We start from the raw sequence: 23,021 nt of genomic DNA, 5'->3' as shown, positions 1-23,021 counted from the left end.
TAGAATCTGAAATTAAGGTAAAAAATCAAATAAAGAGTTCACATGTCCAACAGGAGACATTATTGAATAATTACCCTTCCAGTATCCGTCAACTCCTAATAGTCTCTAGGAGTTTAACTTTCAACCATTCAAAAATCCAGAATTAACAAATTATAAGGGTTTGTTCAAGGACTCAATTAACAGTTTTCAGATTAATTTTAGATGGTGATCTATGAAGGATGGTTTTGAGAGGAAATCTGAGCTCTAATATTTGACTGTGTTAGAAATTTTACTGTTTAACTTTTGTCAAATCATTTCATCACTCTGTCCTTGCCCTGTCAAATGCGGGTACTACTACTTCCTTTGTTTGTATTGGTTATTTAGACTGTAAGTGCTTTGGGGCAGGGACTGTCTCTTCCTACCTGTATGTACAGTGCCTAGCACAATAGGTATAACACAAACAACAGTAATAAATAAATGGCATCACTTAATTGTTTTAACACTTTGGGGTGGGTTGTTCCAAGGTGTCTTTATGTCCCCCCTCCTTATACCTCTTCTACCATCAAAGTCTTCATACCTCCATGACCCTCCTCGTAGTAAGGGGAGCCAGATGTGGCACCCTGTGAAACTCATCACTGCCACTCTGTGCATTGAGGGGAAAGTACTTTGAAGGTGACAAAAGCCTGGCTTCCTCGCCAGAGCTAAAAGAGGTGCCTGTGAGATAGCCCCACGGCTGGGGAATGAGGGCCCTAGTTTGGGACATACACGCTGACAGGACCACATTACACATTCACGAGATTGCCAAACTGCTCCCTAGAGTTACAAAAATCAACAGTGGACTGTGAATTATTGCACTGCATTTTTTAATCGGTTTCATCAAAGAGAGCGATATAGCCACAACTCACTTTTAAAAAGAGTAGGCACTGGCATCTATCTTCTGTTTGTTTGCATCAGTGCCATGTGTAGATATTTTGTATACACCATATGAAGTATGAGTTGTGCTTTCCTGCAGGTCTTGCTAGCTGCTGCTTCACTTTTGCACTTCTCTACGTTGAAAATGTATTGTTTGCAAGCTACAATCTGGAGAAGGGCTACAAACACCTACACACGTATAACAATGCAAAACACTCAGCTTCTTTCATAACATTTAATTTACAACATGACAACTGGAGGTCTCCACAGAAATCTTTGAAAGTACTAATACAGTATCTTTGCAGCTCAGGACAGTGACATTAATGGGAAGTGTCCTATGAAACCGAGGAAGGAAGAGTTCAAATGGGAGAGCATTACCAGAAATTCCACTTGAAAGAGGACTCTTGGCCATTGCAAAGTGATTAAGTGGTGCTTTTTATAGTAACACCCACATAATCTTAGGTAGCCATGGATTTGCTACAATACTTTTAATGTACAGAGAATATTGACTAACACTCTTGCAAAGCAGAGCTCAAAAAGTATAGGAAGTGTGTGATTTTTATCTAGCCTGGGATTTTGCAGTGGTCTTATAAAATCTTCAGGTTTTCTGATTCCATAAACATATGAATTAACCAGATGTCAGCAAAACTATCTTGTAAAGATATATAAATTTACACTGGTATTTGCATGCAGCAGGCATTTAATGGGAAAGCAAAATCCATTTCATTCCCCTCTTTCATCAGCAGTTATGCAAACCACATGCAGAACATTTCTCCAGTAAACTTGTTCTTAGGGGCCAGCTGCTCTCACTCTCCACGATAGATTTTCATGATGCAGTTTCAGTGAGTAAAACATGTTAACCCCAAAATCCTAGCAAAACTTGGATGATATTGAAACACGTAAACCACACGGAAAATAAAAGCATAATGCAGAGTTCAGTCACAGGACAAAAGCAAACTGAGCCTGCAATGCCCTCTGCAGGCTGCCAGAGAACTGTTCTATAAGCTCCTACAAAGTTTCATGCCATTTGAAACATCAAGTGGAAAAAAAAAAAGTCCTAGAAACATCATTGATGGATTAGATGACCCAGTAGAGAAGACCTTTCTAAGGCACATAAACTAGCTATTTAATGTATTTCCCAGCCCTGTGACAAGATTGGTTTCTTTATCTCGGACACATCCCTGATAAAATTTCCAGTAACTTTAATCAGCTCCAATGTCAGCAATTCCACAGCCTCCCTTGGCAACTTGTTCCATAGCTGAAATGGAAAATTCTTCTGAATATTAACCTACATTCTTAAACCCATTGCAAGTGGTTTTGTTCTTATTGACTAACACAGCTATAGTAGCCATTATAGTCTTTGACCAAATTACATCATCAATGCTCTTCAGGGTGTACTGCACACACATCTTCTAACTAAAGCATAAACATTCCAATGATGTAGTTATTTAATTCTATGCTTATTACCCAAAGCACACTCTTTTCTATTTAATACTAATCTGAAACTAAGACACATCTTCTGAAATTATCTTTTCTGCTATGGAACAACATGAGATTTGAATTATTAATAGTTATTCTCTCACTTATTTCTCATACTATATACCATTGTGAGCTAACATATTGTTAAGCAACTGTATTGCATAATAGTAGGGAAAAGGGTCAGAGTGGAAAGTGTTATTTGAGTGTCTAAAGTTAATTTTTGCATGTAGATTTTTGGTAGGGAATGTATGAACTGTTAATACTATTCAAATATTTGGGCTAGATTTTCTGAGGCAGCACTGATGAATGGGCCTAAAGGAACTACTTATAACTCCTTGATTTGCTACCCTGCCATAGGTTAGAGCAGCCTCCCAGTGTTCTACTCCATACCAGCTGGCAGTGGTCCCCAAGCCACACCTCTTCTTCCCCACTCTCAACATGCCCCTACACAAGGGCTGCAGGAGATTTAGTTTAGATGGTCGGTATATTATTATTATTATTATTTGTATAACGGTAGCACCCGGGAGCCCAAGTCATGGATCAGGACCCCATTATGCTATCAGGGTTCCCATGCCCCAGGGGACTCCACAGCTGAGGACGTGCAGTGGGCTTCTGTTTCCTTTGGGCTGAGGCAGGGTGGACCAGTGATCCTGGCAGGTTCCATACATGTCCTTATTACCATTTCCAGAGATGCACCAGGTTTTCTTTTTGAACTGTAATAGTCTTGGTGTTATTTTTGTTACCTTTGGTAGCAACCTTTAATGTCAAGTTAACCAGTTTTCTACCTGGAAATGTTGGAGTAGCTCCACTGCACTATCAATCCTTACATTATGTGGGGCAGCACTGGGCACGGGAGTGGGCTTGCGGTGGGCACGCATTTCGCCACCCCCTGTTTTCAATAGCCACAGTCTGGTAGCGTACGCTTGCCGCCTTCCCCTTCGCTACTTCGTTGTCTTCATAACCTCCAGTTCCCTGTTCCAGGAACACGTCTCCCTCCACTCTCCAGGGGTCAAGTAGTTTCAGCAGCAGTGTTTCCAACGTCGTCGTTTTCCAACTCCCCCTCTCACGTCAATTCCTGGGGAAAACGCTGCCCGTTCCTCTTCTCTTCTCCTCTCTCCTCCCGCAGGGCAGAGACTGTCAGACTTCCCCGCCGCAGGGCGCTTTTCCCAGGCTGACACCGACTGCAGAGAGACAGACGCTTTTAGATTTTTCCCCGCGCACGAGCCCCATTGCAATAGCCACGTGCCTTCGAGCAGCAAGTAGATTTGGAGCAGGAAAAGGCTAATGCACACCCCGGAGGAAGCGATCATGCGGCTGATTGTCAACATACGCTGCTACATCGAGTTCCCGTGCAGCCAGCGCCTTCGTACAGCCGCGAGCACTGTATGGGAGGCAGACTTTTGCTTTCCTTTGGCCTTCGGAGATTACCGTGTTTCTGGAGCAGAGGAAGAGGTAAAACCGAATTCTTATGGCAAGAAGTGGATTTAGGCCCGTTGTTAACTCTAATGCAAGCCCACCCACCCCGCTGAATCCACGCTCCGGTGGCTAGCCTGAGACTCTGCCAGTGCCGCGGTGTTCACACACAGCTCTATCTGGTGTGTTAGCGTAACCCCTGCCTGCACGGCGCTGTCTGCCCAGGCTGGGGGGCTCCCTCTTAGCTGCAGTGTCGATGTACCCTGGATCTCCACCCCCACAGGCTGGGTGTTCCTCACCCATTCCTACCAGGCAGGATATTGCTGTCCTTGGAGTCCCTCCCTGCCAGTCTTTTACCAGTCATTTCCTCTGAGCAGGGGGAATCCCTGCTCACTGTGGGTAGGTTTTCCCAGACCCTTCTTAATAAAGAGCGAGCTGAACTCCACCCATCCACCTCACTTTATCATTGGAGCCATGGCCCCTCTTGGCTGGGGGACAGGGCAGTGTGTTGTGCCCTAAGAGGCTCCCTTTGGTGGTCCCCCTGCTGAATTAAAATGGAAGCTAGCCAGCTCCAGAAGATAAAGGGAAGAGGAGGTAGTAAAAGGCTGACAGTCCCGTGGCCACCAAAGGCTCTCAAAGGTAATGGAGGAGATGGAACCAGGAGGATTGGGGTGCAGCCAGGGGCTGGGGGAAGGGGGGAAATGGTGCCTCAGTTGTTGGACAGCACCCTGTATAATGTGGGTATATTGGTGAGCAGTGACACTGCCAGGGAAGCTGAGATGGGGCCGGGGGGGGAAGTGTGTCAGAGGAGCCACAAATGAGGACAGCCACCTTTTTGGGTGGTATGGGGTTTGGATGGCTGGAGGGAACTAAGGAAGATAGCACTACAGAGAGGTTGGGGTAGCTAAGAGGGGGTAGGGGCCCAGTTGGAGAAACCGGGGGAAAGGGAAGTTGGGGAACTGGGAAGTACGGGTCTGATGGCAGAAGGAGGTTGGCCTGAAAAGGTTGTTTTGGCAGTGGGAGTTAGTCCTGACATAACACTGCCATAGACTTGCCATTTGTTCTATTCCCTGGAGTCACACTGAATCAGAGTCTGAGCAATAAGCAATTCGGCTTGCTCTATGGTTATCATTTGTCATCAGCCCTGGCCATGCTTTGTAGGGGGGTAGATCACAGCCATTCAACTTTAATTTCCTTGACGGAATTTATTTTAGTGTGGGTGGGAAGGGGTTTCGCTTCAGCAGGCCGTTCATTAACCCTTGGCCAGATCTCCACATCCAGCTGTCTCCCTTGGGTTAGTGAGCACTTGTATGTAATAGAAATGAAAACCTTGGAAGTAGGGCTGTCAATTAATCGCAGTTAACTCACAAAATTAACTACAAAAATTATTCACAATTAATCGCATTGTTAATAGAATACCAATTGAAATTTATTACATATTTTTGGATGTTTTTCTACATTTTCAAGTATATTGATTTCTATTACAACACAGAACACAAAGTGTACACTGCTCATTTATATTATTTTTATTACAAATATTTGGACTGTAAAAATGAGAAACAAAAGAAATTATATTTTTCAAGAAACATCATACAAGTACTGTAGTGCAGTAGTTTTCAAACTTTTTTTCTGGCAACCCAGTTGAAGAAAATTGTCGATGCCTGCGACCCAATGGAGCTGGGGATGAGGGTTTGAGGTGCAGGAGGCAGCTCCAGGTTTTTGGGGGGCTCAGGGCTGGGGCAAAGGATTGAAATGTGGGGTTGGGGCATAGGCTTACCTCCGGTGACTCTTGGTCCGCAGCGCAGCTGGGGTGCAGAGGCAGGCTTCCTGCCTGCCCTCCCACTGTGGACTGCACTGAAACCTGGAAGCAGCCAGAAGCAGGTCCGGCTCCTAGGCAGAGGCGTGCAAGCAGCTCCGCGCAGCTCTCACCTGCAAGCACCGCACCCCCTTCCCCAGCTCCCATTGGCCGGCCAATGGGAGTGAGGAGCTAATGCTCGGGATGCGGGCAGCATGCAGAGCCCCAAGGCCCCCCTTGCCTAGGAGACGGACCGATGCTGGCCACTTCTGGGGTGCAGCATGCTGTCAGAACAGGTAGGGACTACTAGTTGTTGCCTCCCCCTGGGTACTGAGCAAGTTGACCCAGTGCCTTGCATTCTGCGACCTAGACTGGGTCGTGACCCAAAGTTTGAAAACCACTGTAGTGCAATCGTTTTATCTTGTTTCAGAGTAACAGCCGTATTAGTCTGTATTCGCAAAAAGAAAAGGAGTACTTGTGGCACCTTAGAGACTAACCAATTTATTTGAGCATAAGCTTTCGTGAGCTACAGCTCACTTCATCCGATGGATGTATGCATCCGATGAAGTGAGCTGTAGGTCACGAAAGCTTATACTCAAATAAATTGGTTAGTCTCTAAGGTGCCACAAGTACTCCTTTTCTCTTTATCTTGAAAGTGTAACTTACAAATGTAGACTTTTTTTGTAATATAACTGCACTTAAAAACAAAACAACGTAAAACTTTAGAGCCTACAAGTCCAGTCAGTCCTGCTTCTTGTTCAGCCAATCACAAAGACAAAAAAGTTTGTTTACATTTACGGGAGATACTGCTGCCTGCTTCTTATTTCCAATGTCACCTGAAAGTGAGAAAAGGCATTCTCATGGCACTTTTGTAGCTGACTTTACAAGGTATTTACATGCCAGATACACTAAACATTCATATGCCCCTTCATGCTTCAGCCATCATTCCAGAGGACACACTTCTATGCTCATGACACTCATTAAAAAATGTGTTAATTAAATTTGTGACTAAACTCCTTGGAGGAGTCTCCTGTTCTGTTTTATCCGCATTCTGCCATATATTTCATGTCCTAGCAGTCTCGGATGATGACCGAGCACATGTTCGTTTTAAGAACACCTTCACAGCAGATTGGACAAAATGCAAAGAAGGTACTAACATGAGATTTCTGAAAATAGCTACTGCACTCGACCCAAGGTTTAAGAATCTGCAGTGCTGTCCAAAATCTGAGAAGGACAAGGTGTGGAGCATGCTTTCAGAAGTCTTAAAAGAGCAACACTCCAATGCAGAAACTACAGAACCCAAACCACCTAAAAAGAAAATCAATCTTCTGCTGGAGGCATCTGACTCAGATGATGAAAATGAATATGCATCAGTCCACACTGCTTTGGATCGTTATCGAGCAGAACCTGTCATCAGCATGGAAGCATGTCCTCTGGAATGATGGTTGAAGCACGAAGGGACATATGAATCTTCAGCGCACTTGTCACGTAAATATCATGACACTAGCTACAACAGTGCCATGCAAATGTCTGTACTCACTTTCAGGTGACATTGTAAACAAGAAGCGGGCAGCATTATCTCCTGCAAATTGTAACCAAACTTGTTTGTCTGAGCAATTGTCTGAAGTAGGACTGAGTGGACCTAAATTCCCTGTAAGCTGCAGAACCCACCCAGCAGGGACCTACTGCGGCCAAGGGAGGGGTGACCCTCGCCTGGCCACAACCCAGGCCCAGACCTGCCGCGGCCCTCCCCCTTGCCCAAACCTAGCCATGGCCGGGGAAGGGGTGCCTGTCCACGACCCCAGCCCAGGTGCTGCTGCAGGGAGAGAGAGCTAGGGGGAGTCCTCTCTCCCCGCTGTATCCCCAGAGCGCCCTCCTGCGCAGCCCAACCCCTCATCCCCAGCCCCACCCCAGAGCCTGCACCCCCAGCCAGAGTCCTCATCCCCTGCACCAGCCCTGAGCCCCTCATGGCTGGCCCCAACCCCAAGCGCACACCTCCAGCCAGAGCCTTCAACCCTCCCCCCACCCACCTCCAAACCCTCTGCCCCAGCCCTGAGTCCCCCACCCCCATCACCTCCATATTGGTGCACATAACAAAATTCATTCCGCACCCATGTGGGGAAAAATTAGAGGGAACACAGGAGTTGACCTGTAGACTCTAAAGTTTTACATTGTTTTATTTTTGAATGCAGGGGTTTTTTTTTTTGTACATACACATGTAGAGTTAAGTTCAACTTTCATGATAAAGAGTGCACTATGCTATTTGTATGAGGTGAATTGAAAAATACGATTTTTTTTTTTTACAGGGCAAATATTTGTAATAAAAATATAAAGTGAGCACTGTACACTTTGTAATTGAAATCAATATATTTGAAAATGTAGAAAACCATCAAAAATATTTAAATAAATGATATTCTATTATTAACAGCATGATTAATCACACAGTTAATTTTTTTAATTGTTTGACAGCCCTACTTGGAAGATAATGGGTGAAGGGTTGCAGATGGGCCAGTGTATCTATACATCTCATATGAGTGGCTATTTGTTTTCTGGCAGTTTATATAGCTAGCTGGCTATAGTTTAATTATATACAGTGCCCCTCAGGCTGGAGAGTTTTCTGGACTTTTCCAGCTTGTTCTCTCTCCCCTCTCTGGTTTTCTATAGAGCCCATCATTATAGCGTCAAAATGTTTCATGAGGATTTAGCAGCATGACTCATTACAATCTGTGGGTAGGCTTGGCAGGATTCAATTTAAATCATTAGTCATTGGTACACGTCAGGTTCACCTGACACTGAAATCAACAACAACAAAAAAATATTGAGGTTACAAGCACAGCTTCCCCCATACCTAGTGCCTGCAGGGAACCGGTGTCACCCGCCCTGCAGGGAGCCCTCAGTAGCCCTGCTGTCACAGCAACGCTCACTCACTGGCCAGGAGTGCTGGGGCTATCCCTGGCAAGAGCCATTCAATAGCAAGGTGGCTTCCCCCATGGCCAGGGTCTTGTCCTCCTACCTGGTTGGGATTCACTGCTCCACGGGGCCAGGATTGCAGCCTCCCCTGCACCTGACTCCCAGGTATCTCAGGCCCCTTGGCAGCACTAGGAGCCCCCTATAACTCTTCTATCAGTGCTGCCCTAAGCCTTCCCCGCCCCCCCCCCCCCACTTATTTTCCTGCAACTGTGAAAATTCAAATAGATAAATATTGGGAACTTTAAAATATCTGTTGAAATTACAAAAAATAAAAACTGGATTCTGCCAAGCCTATCTCTGGCCCAGGTGCATGCAAGCTGTGCTCAGCAGCCCTCCCAGGGGCTGGGTTTTAGGAAGCTTTCTGCAGTCTCTCCATACTGACCGTAATTGTCCTCCAGGGACCATCATGCTGGCCAAGGATTGCCAGAGATGGCACACTTCAGCCAGGCTCCCTGCTTGTCCCTGCCCTGGAATACTTACTACACTGGGCTGGGCAGCAGCAGGGGGCACAGAGCCAGCTAGGCCATTGTTAAACCATTGGGGCTCCTCTATGCAGAGGGTATCCCCAGCTGGACGTTTAAACCGATTGCCTGTCCTGGTGGAACCAGAGCATCAACTTCAGTGGGATTTGGATCAGGCCAGTAGGCAGGGATGAAGGGTACAGGAGCATGCTTCACCAGCCACTTCTTGGGAATGTGCAAAACGGAAGCGGAAACCTCTCTCCAATCCCTAGACACACAAAAAGGACATCTCTTCCCCTTTGATATAGGCAGCAACTGTCATCAGCTGCACTGGTAAAATCTCCGGTCACCACAGATTGAGCTTTCCAGGGGACCGATACACATTTGCCTGAAAACTGTTGCCTGGTGGGGCATGGCTACCACTATTGCAGAGGTCCTTTAAGCTGTCCCCTGATGGCTGGTTTCCATGCTCTGAAGCGGCAGCATGGAGGAGACGATCATCGGTGCATTGCAAAGCGTAGAGTAGACCATCCAAGTCCTCTTTCACAGAAGGACTTGCTAGGGAGGCAGGCAGTGGTCAGCTGTTTATTTAAAAGATAAACAGGTATCACTTTCAAGTTACAAAATAATAACCTAATGCCAAGCTAAATAAACCTCAAGGCCAAAAGCTGACGAGTTTGTTAGCCTAGGACACAGGTACTGTATTACCAAGCTAATAGAGAACGCCACCATTGTATTGTTTTACTGAAACATAGCTGCCTCCCCACCCTTGATATTCTTCAGTCCACCTGCTCTTCCCTGCCCCTAGAAGAAGTCAATAAACCCAGACTAGCAGGGGGGAAAAAGGCCAACCAGCTGTGAAATGTTGCTCAAGGACACAGATGGTGGGAACTAATTGCCCCTTCTCAGAGCCCTTATCTGTACTTCTTCCCTATGTTTCTGAGCAACTTTGCTTCCGGCTTGCTCCACCTCCTTCTCCAGGTTCATTAACTGCAGCACTGAAGGGTGGAGTCTCACATATGCCTCCATGTCCCTTACATGTAACTAGTCTTTTTACAGCTGGGAAATGGGGGGAGAAAGGGTTAAAAATAGACAGATTAAAATGCAATTCTTAATAGGGGTGAGGGGCTAACACTGCCTCAGGGTCAAGGACAACTAGGTGGGGTGTATCACAGTTCTGGTAAAGTTTCCCCTACTGGACTCTCATCACACTGGGCCAGCTATGCTTTAAGCTTTCTCCTTAGTCTAGGTAGGCTCCAGAACTCTCTCTTGCTTTGTCCTCCTCTCTGAGCACAGGCAACCTGTTACTCCGTCACAGAAATGGGGCCTTATGATCCAGCTGTCCTAAGCTCCCAGGACCAGTGCTAAATTCCCCACATCCCAAAGGGCAATCCAGTTGCTGAAGCACACCCTTTCCCAGAGCGCCAACCATTTAACATGTGATGGGCAAAGCACATAACACACAGGCACTGCACAAATGGATTCTAAAACAGTTACTCTTTATTTTAGCCAATACAAGAAATATACAGCTCTAGGTAAAATGATACAATTACCTAGACATTTCCATACCCCAGGTTCCTAACCGCTTTTGAGGATTGTTGGGCTTAGGCCACGATCTTTTAAGGGGTCTGGGAGCCTCCCCATCCCCCTCCTGCTGAATCTCTTCTCACCACTACCTCTCAAATAAGTGACTAGAGATTCTTTATTTTATACTCTTCAATCCCCTTTCTCAGGTGACCCCCTGATTAGGATTATCTGGTGATTTAAATCCACCACCAAGAGATCAATTGCTCAGTTACCACCTCCTGGAGTTCAGAGTTGAAAAACTGGTTTGCCCAGAGCAGTAGCCATCACTTTGTCCAAGGGTGCTCCATTTCAGTGGACAATCATCAATGTTTAATGACCCTCTAATGTTAGCCCTGTGCCAGGTGCAATAATTTCTCCTGTCACATCCTGTGGGTTTTAGCTCAATATGGAGGGAAAAGACATCAGAGAAGGGAAGCGCCACACATTCAAAATGAAGTTTACTGACTGACCCAGATATAGAGTCCCCACTATCAAACAGAATTCATAAGCTGTACATAGATTCTCCAGATTGTCACAGGGAGATATTAGTTCAGGGGAGAAGAAGGATAGGGTTGTGAAATAGAGGTGGCCATGTTTGCTGCAGGGAATATGGGATGAGGAAGGTCAGAGGGCAGTAACAAATCAGAATGGTGGGATTTATAGTAGACAGTTCATTTATAGTAGAATTGCTATACATTTAGAGAAAATACAGTAATTACACAGATCAATGTAACCTGATTGGTTGAGGACTATTAGCCAACAAGTACAGGAATTGCATAAAAAATACAGCTAATATTTTCAAACGTGAGCCCATGAATTCAGATACCTAACTACAGGCTTTAGTCTCTAACTAAGTGGCATGATATTCAGAAGTGCCTTTAATAGGACTACTCCTGTGCTCAAAGTTAAGCATGTGTAGGTGTCTGCAGGCTCAGGCAGTAAGAAAGTTATCAAAATAAAGACTTACTCCATCTGTTTTTTTTTTCCCCTGGAAATCTGCTCTGGCACTTTGTACCAGAGCTAACCAAGATCTGCTCATGTTAGGCTTCATTTGTTACAGTCACAATAGGTCTGATAAAGTTGCACCATAAATTAAAAGAAAAACTAAACACCTTGGAACAACATTGTTCTGCTGTCCTCTCCGGAGCCTAACAGAATTCAGATACAATGCAAAAGAGGGGAATCACCAATAAAATGCACAGGAGGAGGGAAAATGACCAAAAATGTGCGTGTGTGTGTCTCTCTATCAGGCATTGTGTGTATAACAGCAAATTTTGTCGCCAAACAGCAGTGGTTGCATAGAAACCAAGGCAGGAAATAGCTAGCTGCTGTCTCTCACTGACTCCCTTTTCAGAGATCTGTGCACAGCCAAACAAGTATTGCAGGATTGGCAAAACCTGATTCTAGTTTAACTTTTCCTTTTGGGGGATGGGAGCTGCAGAGGCTAATCTGTGGAGGAATGGCTGGTTGTAATTAATCAGAGAATCATCATTTGAATTAGGAAGAGGGAATCTTATATTTTAAAAATAAAAAAAAACTGGAGGACGGATTTACTTCTGAATTCACTGTTCATTGGGTCTAGCCTAGTAAGCTATTTATACCCACACTTTAAAGCCATGGGCTTTTCCATGCTCCATCCCTGGAAAGTTGGGGGTGGGCTGGGATTACCCAAGGGATTTAAGTGTTTGGATATAAACATAAGGACGAATGAGAAAGGGAGTGGCTAGCAGGCTAGAGTGAGGAAGCAGTTCAGAGAGATGACACATAGAATCCAGTAACTCATATGAATGTAGTTCATGCAATAAGAGGATGGATGTGTCATGGAAGCCTCCCTATTTCTCCTGCCTGTGTTCTGGGTTTGTATTTAGCCTGTGGGAAAGTCCTGTGATGGCCGCACCTTCTTCCAAAATAATCACCATAGCAGCAAACAGGGCAAACTTTCACCAGCCTATCCTGAAGCTTTCCACTCCTTTTACATGTGAAATGGCTGAGAACAGAGGCTTCTCAGCCTTAGGACATACAGCTCAACTATGCTCAGTATCTTTCAAAGTGTTTCACTAACAGAAGGAGAGATTCAGAGGTACAGGGCCAGGGAGAAAGGCTGTTGCCCGTAGGGTTTGTAAAAGAGATGGAGGTAGACACACTTACAGGGACATAAACCCGCTTAGCAATTTCCCTGAGAGCTGAACATTTTTAAGCCTCTGAAAATTGTTTTTTTAGACTCTTCAACCAAAACAAACATGTTCTCCGCAATGGTATCTGGGATTCCCCTTCACACTGCTGTCTTAGTTCCCTGGTAACTCTGTGTCCTCTCTCATTAGATTCCTCTCTACTAGCATCTAGGCTGCTTCCCTGAGGGGAACATTCCCTACTGTCCCTGGGGAGCATTTGGGCACTGATATTGGGTGAAGAGGGGGATTTATTTTTCTTCAGGGTGGAAAACCTAAGAATGCCAGTCCAGCTCCTCACAGGTATTTAGGCCCCTAACTCCCAGGATCTGGATCAGCATGTCCAGTATTTTGTCTAGCACCGCCAGCACTAGTTTCTTTAGCGCCAACTCTTTCCAGCCCCACCCGCAATCTCCCATCTGTGCACTCAGCAAAATGTGCCTTTTTGGCCTTTACCCCAGAGCTTGAACGGAAGTCATTTCACAGGGATGTATGGGAGACAATTACTTTTTCCTTTCTAGCCTCTCCATATAGATATTAAATTTAGCAAGAGAAATTGTGTTGTCTCTCGGTTGATCTACCTGTTAGCCACCCCCTTATGCCTTCTTCTTTTAATCTTCCTCTATCCTCACTCAGTCAGCTCTGTCCCCCTGCTTTCTGGCCAAGGAGAGGGCTCCTCTTTTATTTATGTATTTATTTGGCAGCTGATGTCTGAAGGGGAAGGAGTGAAAGTGTTTATATTGCACTGAGTTACTTTATAACTCATTAATACAACATAGAGAGTGGGAGGGCTATACACCAGGGAGATAATTATTGTTAGTATAGTGTTGCAAGGCTCTTTAAGACTATAGGAGACAGTCCCCATCCCCACCCCAAAGAACTTACAGTCTGAGACCCTGGTCTTGCAATGAGCTCTGCATAGGACTTAGAATGGGTGCAGTACAGGGGTCCACGTGCCTAACATTCATTGCAGGATCAGAGCCTGTGTTTTGACTTAACATGACAAGTGATAAGAGGGAAGGTAGAACAAAGGCTATATTTAAGACTGTGACAGATATTGCAACCCTGGGCAGTATTTTAATTTTATGAATGGTTTGTGTATCATTGTGTTTGACTCCTTGGGGGAGGGTTACCATAGCTCCTACAGAAATTAAAACAATAGGGGGTGGTTATCCCTGAGATTGTAAACAACTCGGGAGAGGCACCACCCCTTGCGGTGGTTTGCACATACTAGCTCCAGCTGTGTTTTCCAGAGACTAGGAAATAAAGAAAGGGCTTTTGGTATAAAAGGATAAGCTTGAATTGATGCATGACCTTTATTTTGATTCACCAAATGTACATGACTCTCTGTCCAAGGGAAGGTGCTAACCTTTGCTGAAGCATTGAAAGGGCTGTTAGCCAGGTATGTTTAATGTGGGTTTAAATCTGTTTATTGTCTTTATGTTTTGTCTATAACGTTTTCACCTAAAGAATAAAGGTGCTTGTTTAGAAAGAGCTGTGTGGTAACTTGTAACTGCGGGCAATACGCCGGTCATAGCCCTTGGAAAGAAAGTAAAGCATGGGTGGGGGCTTTAGGCAGACTGGGGTGCTAGGGATATCAGAGAGCTGTGCAGCCTTAAAACTCCAGTCAAGGAGGGAGAGCGATCCAGATGTCTGCTCAAGAGAGGTGGGAGCTGGAAACCTTAAGTTGGTGCCCTTGAGGGGTGCCGGAGGGAGAACATAGGTGCACTTCTCACTGAAACGGTGAGACAGCCTAAAAGTGACCTGTTTATCTCTGTATGAGTTCTTTAGTAAGCTAGGTTTCAGCGTAGCAGCCGTGTTAGTCTGTATTCGCAAAAAGAAAAGGAGGACTTGTGGCACCTGAGAGACTAAGGTGCCACAAGTAGTCCTCCTTTTCTTTTTTCAGTAAGTCAGGTGCTAGGAGCTGGGTAGCAGAAGCTGAGGAAGGATTAGGAGAGCAAAGGGGGCAGCAGGGACAGACCAGCACGCAGCTAATCTGAAATACCCTGCAGGGCAATGGCTATATCAGCCTGTGCCTTTACGAGTGTGTCATAGATGCCTCCCTCCGAGCTATAGTCCTGCTTCAATCGAGCCTACTGACAGCCAGCAGGCGAGGGACGCAGTTAGGCGGAAACCCCACTTGCTCATGTGAGACAGGGGGCAAGCCTGAGCCGGGCCCCAGCTTGAGCTGCCAAGAGAGCGCTCTAGCCAGAGCCAGCTGCGCCTCACTCCCCGCCTGGGGGAGCGGCTCTGCTGGGCACTTGACTGCTCTCCACCAGTAGACACCGCTGTTGCAGGCAGGAGGAGGGGACTGTGGTCGCCAGGGCAGGGCTGTCTCCGGCAGAGCAGGAATTCCGCTTCTCTCTTCAGGCCGAGACAGGGGATCTGGTAGGAACAGGATCTTTTCCTCTCTCTCTGCTAAATGCTCTGATCAAACTGTAGCTTTATGCCTGTTAATCACAGCGCAGGCCTCTGGCTGGCGTGTTCTAGGTGCAGGGTTAGACATGCTTTAGCTGCGCCCGGATTTTGCAAATCCTGCGAGGGGTTGTTGGGGGAAAATCGGTCTCTTGAATTTATGCATAGTTGGCAATGTGATTTCAGGACTGAAATGCAAAAGAGGGGTGGGGATGCTTCGTTTCTTGTCCAGATTGGTTAGGAAAAATACACTGAATTGACTTAAATCCAAGCCACTTATGGGTGTGCTTTGTCTGCAATGCTGGTATCTAATCAGGGCTTAATTTTTGCCCCTGCACCTCGAGGCTTGGCAGTTCGTTGCCCTGGCACTTCTGGGCTTGCTGCGTCAGTTATGAAAGTAAAAAAAAATTGTGTGAGCCCCAACTCCTCTTCCACTACCAGTTAAGCACTGTATCTCGTTATTCCACTGTATTTTTAACGCACCCATCTTTGACTCAGTTTGCTGTTGGGGTGGGTTACCACGCTGTCAGGCCTAAAACGTGGTGACTCCCCAATGGTCAGGGATACTAAATGGAAGTGTTTCAATAAAATCCTTGAACCACTTCCTGCTTTTCATCCTCAGAGCACAGGGACTTCTTTTTAGCCTCTTCTGTATAGGTGTTTCTCCCGTGCTCATTCTTGAGGAGAGTTTGGTTTTTAAGGCCTGAATCGCTGTTTGATTCCACACTAACCTGCTAGCATTTGGTCCCGAGAAGGATCTGCTGAGGACCCTGGTAAAAGTGAATAACAAAACCTGCAATGCCTTCCTCAGACACCTTAGTGCTGAGAAACTTGTTTGCCACCAGGAACTTGTAGATCACAACAGCAATAATTGGCACTTTGCTGTGGTGGTCTATGCTGGATATGCAGATGTGGTATACTCCCGATACTGTTCCAGTTCATTCGAATACCCTGACATGGCTGCAAAATCAGCTGCTCATAGTTAGGCTTATTTTTTAAATATTAGATTAAAGTTTTTTTCAGCGTTCTCATAGATATTAAGCTCAGAAGGGAACATTATGATCATCTAGTCTGACCTCCTGCACAATGCAGGCCACAGAATCTCACCCCCTTTTCCCAAAATACTTTTTAGCCCCCGCTCCCTCATTCTAGTTGATCTGTGTAGACTGTGGCTTTTTAGCCTTTAAGTTAGGTATGCATATGCAATAAAAGCCCCTTTGTTATATTGAATTATTGGCAGTATTGAGGTAGTGACTGCAGGTTGTATTACACCCTTTGTAACTGAGCTTTCTGTTCTCTTTTTGTGGGTCCTGCAGTACTTTTCTTTTCAGAAAGTTTGTATTGGGCATTTTCATTGTACATTGTCTGCTTAGTCATGTGCTCTCTGCATGTGCATCATTCCCTCAAAACTGCTTTGAGTAGTATTTTACAGTGTTTGCCTATTTGGATGTAGGTATTTATTTAAGCTGCATAACCCTAGATATGAGGCAGCAATCTATATGATTTTATTAAGATAGTATTTATACAGCATCCTACAGTAATTTATAGAACAATTAAATGACAGTGTCCCAGACCTAAACCAGAACTTAATTGTAAGGTCTTTAACATGACAAGTGATCACAAAGGAACGTGGGCTTTGATTAGTGGTTACTTTTGTTTGCTTTGGGTTTAATAGGATGCTGTGTAAGTTACCTTTTTTGTAAATATTCATGGCTATTAACAAAGCCAAATTTTCTGCTGTGTAAATGGGTAAAACACAATTTCATAATCAAGGTGGGCCATTAAGCAAATGGTGTAGTTTCTTTTGGTAACCCTCAGTGGGATCAGAGGGTAATGGCTCACCAGCAACCACACAACAGAACCACTAACCCAGGAACCTATCCTTGCAACAAAGCCTGTTGCCAACTGTGTCCACATATCTATTCAGGGTACACCATCATAGGGCCTAATCACATCAGCCACACTATCAGAGGCTTGTTCACCTGCACATCTACCAATGTGATATGTGCCAGCAATGCCCCTCTGCCATGTACATTGGTCAAACTGGACAGTCTCTCTACGTAAAAGAATAAATGGACACGAATCAGACGTCAAGAATTATTATAACATTCAAAAACCAGTTGGAGAACACTTAATCTCTTTGCAAAAAGAAAAGGAGTACTTGTGGCACCTTAGAGACTAACCAATTTATTTGAGCATGAGCTTTCGTGAGCTACAGCTCACTTCATCAGATGCATACCGTGGAAACTGCAGCAGACTTTATATATACACAGAGAATATGAAACAATACCTCCTCCCACCCCACTGTCCTGTTTGGATGAGCTATTACCAGCAGGAGAGTGGGATGGGAGGAGGTATTGTTTCATGGTCTCTGTGTATATAATGTCTTCTGCAGTTTCCACAGTATGCATCCGATGAAGTGAGCTGTAGCTCACGAAAGCTTATGCTCAAATAAATTGGTTAGTCTCTAAGGTGCCACAAGTACTCCTTTTCTTTTTGCGAATACAGACTAACACGGCTGTTACTCTTAATCTCCTTTGGTCACTCGATTACAGACCTAAAAGTTGCACTTCTTGGAGTCTGGTTTTGAAGTTTTTTTGTTGAAGGAGAGACTGCTGAATTAGAATTAATTTGCAAACTGGATACAATTAACTTAGGCTTGAATAGAGACTGGGAGTGGATGGGTCATTACACAAAGTAAAACTATTTCCCCATGTTTATTCCACCCCCCACCGTTCCTCAGACATTCTTGTCAACTGCTGGAAATGGCCCACCTTGATTATCACTACAAAAGGTTCTCACCCATTGTTTCATGTTCTCTATGTATATAAATCTCCCCACTGTATTTTCCACTGAATGCATCCGATGAAGTGACCTGTAGGTTACAAAAGCTTATGCTCCAATTTTGTTAGTCTCTAAGGTGCCACAAGTCCTCCTTTCCTATTTAGGCAATGCAGCATAGGAGAGGAAGAGAGATGGGGTGATGGGGGAGGGCCCTGGAGAGGGAAGAGTGTGAAGGAGGACAAGAACAGGTGGCATGATTACATTTGGCTTGGCAGGAGCAGTAACAAAGGGAATAAGTGAATGGCGATCACTACAGTAGCTTGCTGCAAGAGCAAGCGGCCAAAACATTAGAGCAGTAAGAACTCTGAAGCAAAGATCAGGAGGCGGTACCAGGTGGGTGGACCATGGCGAAGGATAGATCTCCTGAGTTCTGGAGACTGAGGTCTTCTCCCTGCTGATTCTGTTCATGTGGAGGCATCTTTGAGGAAGCTGGGCATAACAGGCCACCCTCAGAAGGGTGCTGGGATACACAGTGTGGGGAAGCTGCTGTTCCTGGATAGCTCAATGGCAGGACATTGAGGACAAGAAAGGGAGTTGGGCTGGCTTGATGGTCAGATAAGGTGCCCAGATGTCCCGATTTTATAGGGACGGTCTGGATTTTTGGGTCTTTCTTATCAGTTCCTATTTTACCCCCCTCTCCCCCCCAATCCCAATTTTTCACATTTGCTGTCTGGTCACCCTATGCTCAGAGCTATTGCTGCCTGTATAGAGGAGACATGGGGCCTGGGTAACAGGTGGGAAGCAAAAGAATTGCGCAGCTCGAGAAAGCAGAGATCCCGGCTTGTGCAGGGGAGGCTGAAGCTTGCTACTGTGCCTTGGATCTTTCCTCCCACCCCTCCACTTCCTGTGTTAGGTGGCCACACTTATTTGTAGAGAATAAAAATAATTGACTCCCCACTCTTAGAGTGAAAAGGAGCCAACTCCTGATGTACACACATCAAGGGGAAAAGGAGCAGAAGATGGAGAGCAAAGGGGAAACACCGCAACAAATTGCGTGGTGAGAGAGGAGCCAGGGAAAGGAGTAATGAGACAGTAAAAAAGGGAATAAGACAGAAGAGTTGTTTTTTTTTAAAAAAAAAGTCCTGGTTAGTCCAGCCTACAATTGCTCCACCTTTCCTATGGGAGCTCCCCCTCTGAGTTCCCAAGTTGTGGGACGATCCTCCACTCTGCTTGGAGACCAGGGAGTCTGGAGAATTGATAGGGGCCTGTTCCCGTCTATCGGGCAGTGCCCCATCATCAGGATCTCGGAGCACAGGAAGAGCTAGTGTAGGAATATTCCCGATTGTGCAGAAATCCCAGGAGTGGAACTCTCATGCTGAAGGCAGGAGACTAGAACCATATAGGGAGGAACGGGGTGGTGGCACTTACCAAGAGGAACCAAGCCAGATGGCAGGAAAAAGAATGAAGGCGATAGAACAAAGCATAGAAAGGGAAAAGGGGGAGGAGAGAAACAGTTGGTGACTTAAGCCTGGGCTACACTTGGGGAGGCAGGGTTCGAACTAAGATACACAACTTCAGCTACACTATTCACGTAGCTGAAGTCTAAGTATCTTAGTTCGACTTACCTGGCCGTCCTCACGGCAGCGAGTCGACCGTGGCGGATACCCTGTCAACTTCACTTACTCCTCTTGCCAAGGTGGAGTACAGGCGTCGATTCGGGGTCGATTTATCGCGTCTAGATGAGACTTGTTAAATCTATCCCCGATAGATTGATCACTACCCACCGATCTGGCGGGTAGTGAAGACATACCCTTAGCATGACTAATGCCCTGTAGTCATATACACAGGAGATTGCTTAAGTGTTTCCACCACACCCCCTGGAGTTTTCACAAGGGACACTAGGACAGCCCCTTTCTCTCATGGAAAAGTACTTGGGCTTTTCAGTGCTTGTAGATAGCAGGCAGAGCCTCACTTTGAGAGACCGTGTGCATGGAGTTCAGTTGCTCAACCTCTGAAGACGGAGTGGCTGAGTCATCCCTGCTGATCAGGGAGCCTAGGCATTTCAAGCATGAAGCTTAGGCCCCTAAATCATCCCCCTCTAGCTAAGATAAGAGACAGGCTAAAAGAGGAAAAAACAAGTAATAGGTGCAAGGCACTATCCATTAATAGCAGAGAACCACCTTTTAAGCTGCTCCTGTCCAGAGCACTTTGGCACATGCTCACAAAGGTATTTAGGAGCCTAACTTTCCTATGGGGGGGGGGGGGAAGCAGAAGCAACAGGATTCAACCAGCTAGGGCCTAGCTTTCACAAATGCTGAGCACTCTTCTCTCCAGCTGAAGCCAGTCAGAGCTACAGATGTTCAACACCTCTGGAAGTCAGGCCCAAAGACTACTTCACTATCATGTCACGCCTGACCTTTCTTGTGTCTCTAGGTAAGCAGAGAAGGGAGAACAGTCCTGGGAGGAGAAAGAGAATAGTCATTGAACAAAACAAGTGCAGGCAGATCAGAGCAGTGGCAAAGCATTTTATTGTGAGAGAATTCATCAGGTAGATATGTGGAGGAAGAAAGAAGGAGGACACTGTTTCCTCTCATTTTCCCCATAGATGAGAAGGAAGATCGAAAAGAGGGAAGAATAAAGGCCAAAAATAATGTGGGTTTGGGGAGCAAGTGGGAAAAGAAATCTAAAGGGACAGGAGGAGGTAAGGGAAGAGCATATTAGAGAAAGATGAAAACAAGGAGTTACTTAACATGGGGGGGGAAAAGAGATTGTATGTGCAATTTTTAGCTCCCCACCTAAGCCCTGCTTGCACAATGAGCTCCCTAGGGACCACAGGGATCTCACAGAGCACTCTTTGCAGGGCCATAAATATCACTGATAATTAGCTGGAGAGATGAACTCCAACACCTTTCCCCAACACATCAGAATCCTTCATCCCCTTTCCAAAGGAAGGAACAAAAGACTAAATCCCCCCCCCAAAGAAACTAAAACAAGACTTGTATGGTGTCAGCTGTACTCTAGCATTAAGAGTTTATTGTAAAGGAAGACCGCTAATTGCCCACATCTTCAGCTATAACGTGGCACACAGGGGAAAAGAATACCTTAATCACATGCCCTTTATAATGGAGACCAAGAAGGATGAGCATGCTAAGTAGGGTGGGTTCTTTGAAAAAGCCAGTCTGGGGGCCAATAAATTCGGCTGCTCTGGCCTAGGCCTCTTTGGCTCTGTTCGGATTCAAAAGCAGCTGAGTGAATCTCTGAGCTCAGAGAGAAGGTGGATGGGGAATCAGGGAAGGTTTTGCTCTATTATGATGATTCTATTTTATATATTGTATGTTTGTTTCTCCACTTACTATTTTGTATGTTTTGGGATTGCAGATAATTTTTTGGTTCGTACACAGAAACTTAATCCCTTTGGCTAACTAGGTTTCAATATTATGGCAGTGAGATGGGTTACAGACTAATAAAAAGTAGAATCCCTGCCTTCCAAGCTTCTGCTTTTGCCTGTTTGTTTTGGGAGAGTTGGTGAATACTATGCAGTGTGTATGGTAAATATGGCTGTTAATGTTAGTCAGTACAAGTCATAGTCTCAGTTGGTATTGATTATTCTACTTCAACTGAGAATAGTGGTGCTCTACCGTTCTGTGTCAGCTGTGGGGCTAGCAGTGTCTGTTCCTTCTGACAGGTTTCAGAGTAGCAGTCGTGTTAGTCTGTATCCGCAAAAAGAAAAGGAGGACTTGTGGCACCTTAGAGACTAACCAATTTATTTGAGCATAAGCTTTCCTGAGCTACAACTCACTTCATCAGATGCTTATGCTCAAATAAAAGTGAGCTGTAGCTCACAAAAGCTTATGCTTAAATAAATTGGTTTGTGTCTAAGGTGCCACAAGTCCTCCTTTTCTTTTTGCTCCTTCTGAGTGAGCTTTAAGAACATGAATCTATGTATAGTAGTTACCTGTAACACAGATGCTGGGAACTGTATGCTAGTCTTAGAACAATAGCGTACTCCCATTCCCTCATTAGAGGGATTAATTATGCTTTCTAGTAGGACTTCACTGTTGTAGACCATACTTCATGTGCTAAGAGTCCGTCTCAGTGTACCAGACTCTCCTTTATGCAAAAACTCCCCTTTATTTGGGATCCCTAACTTCCTCTCTCCATCTTTCATTATGTTAGGAAAAAATGATGTGGAGAGACTAGAATTAGAAGTATGAGGAAGAATTCACTATAGTCCATAGTGCTTTCTCCTAACTACTTCACTCTGGTTTGGGCTAGTGTAGGAGGAAAATGCTAATGAACTTGACCTAGGAAACATGACTTGAAACACCACTTGGCACCTAGAGTAGATCCAGTTTAAAACCTTCAAAACCATGTTAGTTGCTCACTGTCTATGCTCCCCTTCGGGTAGACCACAGCTAGCTAACACTATTTGAAAAGTGATCATGCCTGGTATGGACACGGCTGAAATGGTGTTTCAAATAAAACTCTAAAAAAACCCTTCTTTGCTAGTGTAGATTAGACTTCTATGGATCTGATTCATCACTGCATCGTGTATAGCAGGGGTGGGCAAACTACGGCCTGCAGGCTACGTCCTGCCCGGCCCCTGAAGCTCCCAGCCAGGGAGGCTCGCCCCTGGCCCCCCCACCACAGCCACGCTGCTGTGCGGGCTGCATGGCTTGCACCCACCCACCTCCCCAGGCTTTCAAATAAGCCTGTTCCACTGCTCTGAGCGGCCTGGTAATGGTAAGGGGGTAGGGGGAGTTGGATAAGGGGCAGGAGGTCCCTGGAGGCAGTCAGGGGACAGGGTGTGGTTGGATGGGGCAGAGGTTCAGGGGGAGGGGTGGTCAGGAGACAGGGAGCAGGGGGGGTTGGATAGGGGGTGGGGTCCCAGGGGGCAGTTAGGGACAGGGGTCCAAGGGGCAGGGGGGGTGGGTTGGATAGGGCATGGGAGTCCCAGGGGGCCTGTCAAGGGGCAGGGGTGTGATAGGGGTTGGGGCAGTCAGGGGATAGGGTGTGGGGTCCCAGGGGGGTGGTTGGGGGTGGTCAGAGGACAAGGAGCAGGGGGGGTTGGACGGGTCG

At 45.8% G+C, this 23,021-nt stretch overlaps 1 protein-coding gene across 2 annotated transcripts in view; it reads left to right on the top strand.

Annotated features, from left to right (window-relative positions):
- The first annotated feature begins 3,652 nt into the window (after nucleotides 1-3,652).
- The window catches only part of RNH1 (ribonuclease/angiogenin inhibitor 1), a 35,977-nt gene continuing 16,608 nt past the window's right edge, over nucleotides 3,653-23,021 (top strand). Inside the window, exon 1 of one of the 2 annotated variants that reach the window (XM_077818191.1) lies at nucleotides 3,653-3,822. In XM_077818191.1, coding sequence (XP_077674317.1) covers nucleotides 3,756-3,822 — 67 coding nt within the window. In that variant the 5' untranslated portion in view covers nucleotides 3,653-3,755. Of the gene's footprint in view, nucleotides 3,823-15,040; nucleotides 15,132-23,021 lie in introns of those variants that run through there. The other variant, XM_077818192.1, reaches the window with a different exon arrangement.

Source organism: Eretmochelys imbricata, chromosome 6, assembly GCF_965152235.1.
Source record: "Eretmochelys imbricata isolate rEreImb1 chromosome 6, rEreImb1.hap1, whole genome shotgun sequence".
Classification (NCBI taxonomy): domain Eukaryota; kingdom Metazoa; phylum Chordata; order Testudines; family Cheloniidae; genus Eretmochelys; species Eretmochelys imbricata.
The sequence above is the reverse complement of the archived record's forward strand: the minus strand, read 5'-3'. Positions and strand labels throughout refer to the sequence as shown.